General features: G+C 39.9%; 1 protein-coding gene across 1 annotated transcript in view; it reads right to left on the bottom strand.

Moving 5' to 3' along the window:
• Positions 1 to 2,878: 2,878 nt before the first annotated feature.
• The window catches only part of SLC10A6 (solute carrier family 10 member 6), a 28,619-nt gene continuing 19,094 nt past the window's right edge, over positions 2,879 to 12,403 (bottom strand). The window contains exons 4-6 of the mRNA XM_059375426.1: positions 11,827 to 12,002; positions 8,967 to 9,124; positions 2,879 to 4,581 (exon numbers count right to left, since the gene is read on the bottom strand). Of these exons, the coding sequence (XP_059231409.1) occupies positions 4,367 to 4,581; positions 8,967 to 9,124; positions 11,827 to 12,002 (549 nt within the window). The 3' untranslated portion in view covers positions 2,879 to 4,366. The remainder of the gene's footprint in view (positions 4,582 to 8,966; positions 9,125 to 11,826; positions 12,003 to 12,403) is intronic.

Genomic DNA, 12,403 nt, shown 5'->3' on the forward strand with positions numbered 1-12,403 from the left:
CACATTCCAGGAAGGAAATAGGATTGACAAGGAGAAAGGGTCAGTCAGTGCCTGTGGCAAGATAGCAAAATTTTCCCGAAATCACAAGCACTTCTGTCTTAATAACAAGAACTGTGTCACATAACCATCTATAACTTCAAGAAAGCTATTTTTAGCCAGTCATTGCTGTCCTGAACAAAATCTTGGTTCTGTTAATAAGGGCAAAAGGAACAGTAGATATAGGGTAGCAGCAAGCAGCATGTACCTTTCCACTTCTGCCGGTTTTCACCATTCCTTAGTAGTTAACACTGTTCAGTTGTTTAAGATCCTCCTAACCTCAGAAATACCTGAATTTATAACTTGAAAATTCAGACAGGAAGTATTTGAAAGTAGTCTTCAGCTTCACAAAGACTACATATTTTTATCCATTCACCTCTATATTCTAGAGGTCATGCTAAGCAAACTCTCCCGATACTTACTGATAAACTATGTTGCCAAGTGTTTGACTTAGCTCTATCCAGCAGAATGAGTAATTATTCAGGTGGGGCCCATCCAGGTGGACAAAGTATACACAAAGGTGTGTACTTTGTGGTCAGAAGGTTGCTTAGTAGCTAAAATATGATTCACTGAGGCACCTGGGTGGCTCAGTCAGTTAAGTCTCTGCCTCAGGTCATGATCTCGGGGTCCTGGGATTGAATCCCATGTTGGTCTCCCTGCTCAGCAGGGAGCCAACTTATGCCCCTCTCCACCTTGTGCTTGCACACGCTCTCTCTCCTTCAAATTAATAAAAAAAAATTTTAATCATTTATTAAACTGGCTGTGGGGATTAGGCTGAACTCCGTTTTGTACTCTAGGATGTATTATAGCTGCGGGAGGAAGGGAACAGTTCACACTTACGGCACACTTCCCACACATCATACCATGTGTTTTCTACTCTCGGGGTGTTTAGGATCCAATGTTATCACCCTCTTTTTAAGAGAGGAAACTAAAGTTCAGAGGGACAGTCACTTGCCCCATGTTGCCCAAATAACATAGTTGGAATTCAATTCGAAGTCAGCCTAACTTCAACCCCCAACTCCCAAAGTGTCCTAGCTCTGCAAGTGGAATACAGTGAGTAGCCCTGGCAAAACCCATGTTCTTCCCTCTGGTGGGAAGTTGAGGCTTTGCTGCCTCAACGGTCCAGCAGCTCTTTTTCAGACTTAGAGCTGAATGCATTCTTTTTTTATTATTATTAAAGATTTTATTTATTTATTTGACAGAGATCACAAGTAGGCAGAGAGACAGGCAGAGAGTGGTGGGGGCCGGTGGGGGGGGACAGGCCCCCCACGGAGCAGAGAGCCCCATGCGGGCCAATCCCAGGACCCTGGGACCACAACCTGAGCCAAAGGCAGAGGCCCAACCCACCAAGCAACCCAGGGGCCCCACATTCTTAATATTAATGCTCTGGCCCCACTTCTGAGCTTCATTTAGGTTCTGGCTTTCATGAACCCATGATTATTTTGTTGTTGCTTGAAGACTTATTTTTTCTTTAATTTTTTTTTAGATAGAGAGAGCACAGGGGGGTTGGGAGAGCTGTGGGGCAGAGGGAGAATCAGACTCCTTGCTCAATGGGGAGCCGGACAGGGGGCTTGATCTCAGGACCCCGGGTCATGACCTGAGCTGAAGGCGGATGTTTAACTGACTGAGTCACCCAGGCACCCCATGAACCCATGATTATTTAGATCAGTTAGAATACAATGTATTCAGCTAGAGCTTTTTTTCTTTTCCAGCTACATTCTCCATACGAAAGATAATGTGTAGCCTCCGGGACCACTTGACTGTGTCCAGTTCTCAGCACCACGTTTACAAACCACTTGTGGAAATGACAGTTTTCTGACAGGACGACTTTCAAACTCCTTACCTTGATTTGTGTTGTGACTATCTTAAAGTGTGGTTTTGGGTGGTCATGTCCCACCCAAAATTATTTATGTGGTAAATAATGACCATGTACTTAATATCTTCAGAACGGAGCATTGGATTTCACCACTTTGTGTTAGGTGCCTGTTTAAAGAAACAATCTAGAAATCCATTTTTTGTGGATTCTTTAAAGTTCATGTTAATGCTCATTTTAGAACTGGGGGTTTGAGTTCGTGCCCGGCTCCACCGACTCCTTATTGCAGGGATCTAGTATGTGTGCTGCCGAAGCGAGCACTCATTGCAGGGATCTATTCCCACTGACTATGACCCTGCCGACAGGAACCCTTCCTGCGTGTTACGGCTGCACGTCTCCTGGGCCTGGACACAGCACAGACTAGTTTCTTGACACATAAACATTCATCAGGTAGATAAATGGAATCCTCAAGTAATAAAGCAGCAGTTGAGAACCAACAAACATGTCACAGTCTACATAGTTCTTTTCCATAGAAATATACTTGTGACCTAATGGGGCTCTTTCTGTACTACCGCAATGGCATTCTTAATTGTCGTGAATATGCCACAATAATCATTACCATCATATTAACCCACAGGTTCTCGGGAAAACTTACAAATTAAAATTATAAAGCACTAAATCTCAGACAATATACTTTCTTACACATTTCAAAACTTACAAATAAAAATAGAGAAAAATGGAACTAAGTAGAGTCCCACACTATATAGGAAGTTGTATGAGAAAGGCAGCACTTCAAATCAGAAAAGATGAATGAGGGGTGCCTGGGTGGCTCAGTGGGTTAAGCTGCTGCCTTTGGCGGTCATGATCTCAGGGTCTTGGGATCGAGTCCCATATCGGGCTCTCTGCTCAGCAGGGAGCCTGCTTCCTCCTCTCTCTCTGCCTGCTTGTGATCTCTGTCTGTCAAATAAATAAATAAAATCTTTAAAAAAAAAAAAAAAAGATGAATGATTCAATATATGATGTCGGATCAATTAGCCATAAAAAATTAGATTCTTAACACACCACACAAAAATGTAGATGCATAATGGAATAACCATTTACATATTTCGTTCATAAAAGTTATAGGAAAATATATGGGAAATATTTTTAATAATGTAAGAAGAGAGGGGAATGGGTTTTGCCTATGCCAGACAGTACACACAGCAGAGGATAAATTTGTTGAGCAAACCCCCAAACAGAACTTCATGCAAATACATTCTCAAAAAGAAATACTTTCACAATTCATAATCCACACAAAAACATCAACATTCTAACATTTCACAGGCACCAAGGTCAAAAAGCATTTTTAAAAAGACTAATAAAGCTGAATATGTAGAAAATTCAAAGCTTCTATATGACAAAAGACATAGGAAAACAAAAAAGATTGAAAGCAGGTAAAATGTTGACAAAACAGGACAAAGGGTCATTATTTGTCATGTGTTACAATGTATCAATCAAAAAGGAAAGCAAATAGCAAGGCAAGCAAAGGACATGAATAGGCAAGTGATCATGAAAAATACTCTACTTCAGTCATAATTTTTTTAAATGCAATAAATGAGATATTTTCACAAATCAGAATTGATCATTCTTCAGACTGGTGCAGCTGTGGGAAGCCAGCTCCATTCGGTCACTGCTGTACATCATCGGACAGCAGCCTGCCCAACATTTGAATGTGAGGTTGGCCTGACATTTCAAGTTGTAGGAAGTGATCCTCTAAAAATACTTGCACAACAGTTCGGGTATTTGCAGCAGCATTATAATACCAATAAGTTCAAAGCTATCTAAATGTCCACAAATAAGGAATGGCTTAATAAATTACAGTCCTTCTATGCAATGGAATACTTCTGTGAAGCCACTGTTCTAAAGAATGAGGTAGATCAACAAAAACTGACATGACAAGATTCTCCATACTATGTCATTAAATGACTTATGAAACAGTATATATAGAATGATCTCAATGTTTCTTAAAATGATATAACAAACAAAAATTAGAAGGCTATACATGTGCTTATCATTAGAGAGTGAAAATATGGGGCATTCACATTTTAACCTCAAGTGGTCATTAATTCCCTCTACACTGTATTACATCTATAATCCAAAAAGATTTCCAAGCCCTTAAAAAATAACAACCGTTTTTGACATGACCACATTTTTTTATGAGAGCTGTATGCAGTGGGAGGTGACATCTAATCCAGAACGACTTCGCATAACAACAGGGATTAATCTTCACTGCACGGGAAGACAAGAACACACACAGCACCTAGTAGATGTATTGAGCACCCCCCCCCCCAAAAAAAACTCCCTGAAGTAAGTGAAATACATTTTCAAAAATGGATCCAATAACAATTCACAAACCACATGAAAATATAAATATTCAAATATTCCTACAGGCCCTGCCAATGAGATCCACACATCAGCTCTGCACTGTCTTTACTGGCCGCTGAGGAAGACGGAGACCAGGCAGGCCAGCAACCCTTCCTAGGTACAAGAGGAGATGTGGCCCGATGGCTCAAGAGCTGTGTGGAGATCCATCAGCACCGAAGGTCCCGGAGTTAAGGCAACTTCTTCATTCGCCTCCAAGAAAGCACTGGTCTCTTTGAGAGAAGCAGATTTCTTTTCGTGGCAGCCTTCTGCACAACCTGTGTCCTTTTTTCTGTGGTCACTCTTCAGTCTCCTCTTGTACATCTTGTATGCTGGGTGTTAAAACATGCAAGTGTTGAAAAATCACTTTAGTAAAGACTGTAATGTAGCGATATCGTGTACTTTGGGGCCCTGTTTGCTTTGGGTCTCATATGTGTAAACACACAGAAATGAAGGGGGAAAAGAGATGGAAAATGGGGTTCTAGCTCCAAAAGGCAACATAAGCAAGACGCCTGAGTGGTTCAGTCGGTTAAACATGTGTCTTTGGCTCAGGTCATGATCCCTGGCATCTAGGATTGAGTCCCGAATCAGGGTCTCTGCTCAGAGGAGAGGCTGCTTTTCCATCTGCTTCTGCCTCTCTCCCCTGCTCATGCTTGCACGCCCTCTCTGTCTCCCTCTCCTCTCTCTCAAATAAAGAAATAAAATCTTTAAAAAAAAAAAAAAAAAAGAAGACAACATAAGCAGATCCTAAACTCATCTCCTCCCATAGACACACTAAGTTTCTCTGGGGAAAAAAACCTAAAAACAGTCAGACCAACCCCATAACATCAGACAGAAGGGAGGGAAACCACGTGAAAGTGGGTAGGAAAGACTGAGATGAAATCTCACCATAAGCCTCACCCAGACAGGGCCACCCACAATCAGGAGGGAACTCAAAACATGGACCTTCTCCCTCAGAAGCCAAGGACTCATACCCCAGATTAGGCACCCCAGCTTTTAATACAGGCGTCTGAGAAACAAGCCCCCAAAACATCTGGCTTTTAAGACCAATGGATCTGGAGCATATAAGAACCACAGATCTGTGGTGAATGGAGGAACTGCAAACCAACTGTCCTGCCCCAGGGCCCAGCACAGGAGCAGCCCCTTGAAAAATGCCCAGACCTTTATGTGGAAGAGACTCATTTCTTCATTTTACAGCATCAGACTGAGGTGGAGAAAAAGAAGCAGACATCTAGGTCCAGGAATAGAGTTCCATAATAAGACAAACTCAAAGAGAACCATACCAAGACACATTATAATTAAAATGTTAAAAGTTAAAGACAAGAGAGAATCATAAAAGCAGCAAGAGAAAAACAACTTCTGCCTTGCATACAGGGGGAACCCCATAAGGCAATCCACAGATTTTTCAGCAGAAACTTCGCAGACCAGAAGGAATGTCATGATACATTCAAAGTGCTGAAAGGAAAAAACTTACAACAAGGAACACTCTACCCTGTGGAATTATCATTCAGAAGCGGAGGTGAGGTAAAGAGTTATCCAGATAAGCAAAATCTAAAGGAGTTCATCAATACTTACAAGAAATATTAAAGGGATGTCCTTAAGCTGAAAAGAAAGGGTGCTAACTAGTAACGAGAAAACATATGAAAGTATGAATCTCACTGGTAAAGATAAACATACAGAAAAGTAGTGAATTAATCACTTCTAGAGCTAGTATGAAGGTTAAAAGACAAAAGTTGTAAAACTAATCAAAGTAATTAGTTAAGAAATACACAAAATAAAAAGATGTAAAATATGACCTCAAATAAAAAAAATGGAGGGGGAATAAAAATGTAGGGCTTTAGAATGTGTTCAAACTTAGGTTGTTACCAACTTAAAATAGACTGTTATAAATACAAGTTGTTACATATAAGCCTCATGGTAACCACCAAGCAGAAATCTACAGTAGATACACAAAAAAGGAGAAAGGAGTCGAAACAGACCGCTAAAGAAAGTCATCAAACCACAGAAGAGAAGAAAGGAACAGAAGAAGAAAGGACCTAGAAAGAGCCAGAAAACAATGTCAATGTCAGTAACTGCATGCCCAGTTACTTTAAATGTAAATGGACTAAAGTCTCTGAACAAAAGATTAAAGAGTGGCTGAATAGATTAAAAAACAAGACCCATTTCTATGCTGCCCACAAAAGACTCACTTAAGATTTAAGGACACACTGAAAAAGTGAAATGATGGAGAAAGATGTTTCATGCAAGTAGAAACCAAAAGAAAACTGGGGTAGCTATACTCACATCGAACAAAATACACTCTAAAACAAAACCTGTAGGGGTGCCTGGGTGGCTCAGTGGGTTAAACCTCTGCTTTTACTCAAGTCATGATCTCAGGGTCCTGGGATTGAGCCCAGCGTGGGGCTCTCTGCTCGGCAGGGAGCCTGCTTCCCTCCCTCTCTCTCTGCCTGCCTCTCTGCCTACTTGTGATCTCTCTCTGTCAAATAAATAAATAAAATCTTAAATAAATAAATAAATAAATAAATAAACCTGTAAAGAGAGACAAGGGCATTCCCTAATGGCAAAGCGGTCAATCCAACAAGAGGATATAGCACTTATATATATGCACACAACATAGGAACACCTAAATATATAAAGCAAATATTACAGACCTAAAGGGAGAAATTATCAGCAATACAATAATAATATGGGTCTTTGATACCCCACTTACATCAATGAATAGAATATCCAGACAGAAAATCAATGAAGAAACATTGGCCTTGAATGACACATTAGACCGCATGGGCTTAACAGATATATAAACAACATTCCATCCAAAAACAACAGAATATATATTCTTCTCAAGAGCTCATGGAACAGTCTCCAGGGTAGAGCGTATGTTAGGCCACAAAACAAGTCTTAACAAATTTGAAAAGATTAAAATCATAACTAATATCTTTTCTGACCACAATGGTACGAAACTAGAAATCAACTGCAAGAAGAAAACTGAAAATTCGCAAATATGTGGAGACTAAACAACATGCTATTGAAAAACCAATGGGTCAACAAAGAAATGAGAAGTAAAATAAAACACCTGAGACAAAGAAAAATGGAAATACAAGATACCAAAACCAAGCTCATAGAGACAGAGAATAAACAGGTGGTTGCCCCGGGCTGGGGGTTGAGGGGTATCAGTGAAGTGAGTCAAAAGGTACAAACTTCCAGTTATCAAATACATAAGTCAAGGGGATGCAATGTACAGCATGGTGTCTGTAGTTGATAATACTGTATTATACAGCTGAAAGTTGCCAAGAGAGTAAGTTTTTAAAAGTTCTCATCACAATGAAAAAAAACCTCTACATATGGGGCAGAAGTTAACTGGACTTACTGTGGTGATCGTAATATTCACAAATATGAATCATCTGTTGTATACCTGAAACTAATAAAATGTATGTCAAGTATACCTTGATAAAAAAAGGAGGGGGGGACTATGGAGCAAAAGAACTCAGTGTATCAAAATGGCTATTTCTATCTGGAATGGACCATTAGTGATTGAGGTCACTGACAGCTCCCGCATACATTCTTTCAGGCCACTGGTGGCTCATCTATTCATCTATTCATTCATTCATTCAGTCAGTCAGTCAGTCAGTCAGTCAACCAGCAACACCTGTGGAGTGCTTGCTTGTTATGCGTCAGGCGCTTCCCTGAGTGCTGGAGATAGCTGGGAACAAGCCTGACATGTTCCTTCCTTCACAATCGCACTAAAGAGAAGAAATTAAAACTTAGATCTAAGACCAGTGAGTTTTACTCTGTGAAGATTTCTCTTATTTTGTGGTAAATTTAAACCCCAAGTATTCCTTATGTTGAGTGTTACATCAGCCATCAGTGTATCATCAGTCATATCAGTATCAATGAGTATAACTCAGACCCTGTCTCCTGATAACAGTGAAAATTACAATGGCCCAAGATGAAAATATATGTGTGTGTACATACTGACGTCTTTTTTTTTAAAAGACTTATTTATTTACTTGGGAGGGGGAATAAGCAGAGGGAATCTTCAAGCAGACTCCCTGCTGAGAGCAGTGCCTGAAATGGGGCTCCATCTCCCAACCCTGAGACCATGACCTGAGCCAAAACCAAGAGTCAAGATGCTTACCCGACTGAGCCATCCAGGTGCCCTCATTGATATCTTTTTAAATTTACTTTCTGTGAACCCACCTAAGGACTGACTCTAAAATGATATATATTTGGCTGTATGGATTTTTATATATCCCATATATAGGATACCTGTGTATACAAGTGTGGTAATTCAATATCTGTTTATGTTTCCTATTTCATTGCTGGAAAATGTTTCACAACCATTCAGCACAATTCTTAGTCACAGAAGCATTGTGAAATAACTTGGCATTTGGAAGCCTTCATGGCTGTTGATGAAACATACCAAATGTCATTTTGAAGATAAATTATTGCTCCTGGAAACTTATCAAGTCCTAGAATCCAAGTTCTAACAGTACACTGTTTTTTGTGAAGCATGTTTGTTTATAAGTTTACTTTCACATATTTTAATATTTTTGCTATGAAAGCAAAGGAATGTGTTTGTGCACTTCGTTTTCCCAAAAAAAATGGCAGGCTAACAATGTACCATGAGGGTAGCACATGCATGTTCAGACTGAAAAAGAAGTTAGTAAACTGGACTGACAATTTTCAACCAAATCTACCTAATGGGGGCTCTCCTCACCTGCAACAATGAGAAATCCGTCCAATAGCTGGAAGAGTCCATAGGCCAACGGGAAACTAAGCATCTGGACCAACTGCTTGGTGGTGAAAGACAGCTGGAGCATGGTGACGCACATCTGAATATTCTGAGCTCCAGTTTCTAAGGAAATCGTCCTGCACCTACCAAGGAAAGCATTTTTCAAAAGTTACTAGCAATAAGGAGTCTTCTTAAATTTTTCTCTTCTATATAGCAGTAAATGTAAGCTATGAGGTTAGGCCACTAAAAATGTTTACCCATTTAATAATTATTTGCTCAGTGTGTCTGCTCCGCAGGTGGCCTTCCTTGAGAGGCACTTCGGAACAGGACCCTAGGAACCTGCCTGAGGAATCTGGGTGAAAAGATACGATCGACACACAGGAAAGGTCCAGTAACAACGCAAGAAAAAATATGATCGTGGGTCAGGGAGATGCTATAAAAATTCAGAAAAGTGGCATAAATGGTTAGAGAAGCCTTTAAAAAGGCAAAGGCAGATGAAACGGTGATGGTGGGAGAGCCATTGAACGTAGGACGGTGGCTACAATTAACGTTCTAGGGACAGGTATGAGCTGTGCCTACTAGGAGGCAGTACATGTGCCGTAAGCCAGTCTGCGTGGAGTGAGGATTGGAATGGAAAGGTGAATTAGAGATATGAAACAGTAGGGATGAAATAAAATTTGAGGGTAAACATAAAAACCCTAAAAAAAAAAAAAAAAACCATAAAAACCATAAATGAAAGCCAATGTCTAAGACCACCTGTCTAAAATTCTTTGGTGAAAGAGTTTAGGAACACAATTTTCCTTCTTTCTACTTTCCTGTAGTTTTCTAATTGCAAAAAGAGAGAGAGAGAGAGAGAGAGAGAGAGAGAGAGAGAAGCCTCACTTGAAAAAGAAAAATCAGGAGGGAGTAAAAGGAAGACATTAGCAGGACATCATGGGTTGGGTTAAGCAGTTTCATCTGTCTTCAGTTTATAAAGGGGGTCTTTGGGCTTCTATAGATGGAAGGGAAGAGAGGAAAGAGGTGTTTCAGAATATAAACCAGCATCTCTCTACAAGCTGGTTTGGAATATGGAGGTAACCAGAGGAGGTATAATGTGGGCATGAAAATACTGGTACAGGGCAAGTTCTGCAGCTCTTTTTTTATTTGTGCTTACTCTCTGGCTTGCTTTGCTTTGCTTTCTGCAGACCACTCTCCTTTCAGACCGTACCAATTACTTGAGAGGATTAAGCTGCACAGCTGGACCTCAAACCTGGACCATTCACAAGGCAAATGCAGTATATCAATCTGATCCTTCTCTAGCCATCACGTATGAAAAAAACAAGATTGTTAACTACATTTGGCCATAGGAATACTTCCTCCCCAGATTCAGTTATATTTCAACCACTCAGCGGTCTGTGTTCCTGATTACTGGCTTTGTAAAAAAAACCCCAGTTCAATTCCTAACTCCACCACATTCTGGCTCTATGAACTTGGTCGTGTTACTTAATGTCTTAAAGGATTCGCTCATCTGTAGAATGAGAGTACTAATAATAACTACTTCTCAGGCTTGTAGTAAAAAGTAAATGAGATACCACAGACAGAGTCTTACCTTGTACCTGGGATAATCTTATATGTTCCCCAAGTAGACTACAAAGAGATTTCTACCACAAAATAAAAATCAAAATGCATACCACTTTCTGTTCTCTTTCACTTAAATCTATCTTTGAAGCTTTTTCATCTCCCAAACTCCACCTCTGAAGTTCAACCACCTAGTTCACTTTTCTTCAGTTATTCTTTTTTGACTTCAGAGGTGGTACATACTTATTGGGAACCTCGGGAAATATACCCCCAAAATTAATAAACTAAAATGACTCTTAATCCTACTACTCAAAATTAAACAGTATTAGCATATGGTGTATTTCTTCCAGTATTTCTCCATGCATAACATTCTTTTGCTTTCTTCCACAAAATGGGAATCAAAATGTATCCCATTTTCTATTCTCTTTTAAATTTATCTTTTAAGTATTTTCCAAAAGCATTAAAATTGATGCATCATATTCCATCACATAGACACACCATGAATTAAGTATCTCCCTATTGTTAGGTATTTAATTGTTTCTATTTTTAGATTTATAAATAACACTGCAATTAACATCCTTGCACATCAATATCCGTGTGCTTATCTGAGAGTCTTAGCTTCAGGACGGATTTCTAGAAGTAAAATCACTGAGTGAACAGCTATAAACATGTATAAGGCTATTGATATGACTAAATTGCCTTCTGGTGAGTTTTTGACAATTTATGTTCCCTCCAACATTGTATGTTAATACTCATCTATAGATATAACAACATGGAGTATTGCCATTTTTAATATTTCACAAATTTATAAATTTTATGCCCCAACTTGTAGTGATAATATGTCAGATAAATTCCTTTCTCATGTCTCCAGTTTGTCCTTTCTCCCCTTGTCCCTTAGAACTAGCACTTTTATAGAATTTGGCATAAGTTATGGATAAATGTTTCATCTCTTGAATTTTGCTCATACTCTAGAATGATCTCTATATTTAATGAGACCATCTCACCCCTATCTGATTACTAGAGTAAGAGGAGAAATGTGTCCAGATTCCAACACATGGTGTTAACACCCCAATCCTAATGTCACAGATTACAACTTCCCATCAATCTGGCCTTTACTCTCATTTACGTAAGAACTACCATGATCTTTTCACCCTCTCTGCGTTGAGCTATCCTGTTCCATCCACCTTGTAAGTCAGAACTCCTGACACAGCCAGGCAGCAAAGCCTGCCAGTGGCTGACTGTTTACTTTATCCTCCTCCAAAAAAGGGTAGGGATCATTGAACTGTACCTCTGCCAAGACTGGTGGGTAAGAAGTGCCAGCAGAAAGCCCGTGACATGGCCAATCAAAGGAAAGATGAAACTGATGGTCAGAAGAGTGATGTCTGAATTCCAAGATCCTTTTGCCAACACCACACCAGCAACTGCGACCACCAAAAGGAGGACCCCACCAACAATGGCCCCAATCTAAAGCAAACCAATAAAATACATGTAAACATTATGGTCTTTTAGTTCTATTTTGAAAAGTCCATCACTGTTCTAAGAAGCCAGGAACCTAGGTGTTTTGGAACAAAGAGGGGACTTACCACCAAATCCAATCTCATTTTACGGAAAAGAAACTAAAGCTCCAAACTGGTCAACTGACTTGGCTAAGCTGGAAACTGGTGAGGTTTGACACAATCTAAGCCTTATTTTATGTTTTGTTTGCCTTGAAGTAGAGGATTTTGCCAGAAGGAATGGGTAGTGAAGATTTTCATGGATAGGACAAACTCATGAGACAAGTGAAATCTGGCAGTAAGTCTCCAATACCCCACTGCAGGCACTTCTCAGATCCTTCACTGGTAACCTCTTGTCTGAGGTCTGCCCTG

Source organism: Mustela nigripes, chromosome 1, assembly GCF_022355385.1.
Source record: "Mustela nigripes isolate SB6536 chromosome 1, MUSNIG.SB6536, whole genome shotgun sequence".
NCBI lineage: Eukaryota > Metazoa > Chordata > Mammalia > Carnivora > Mustelidae > Mustela > Mustela nigripes.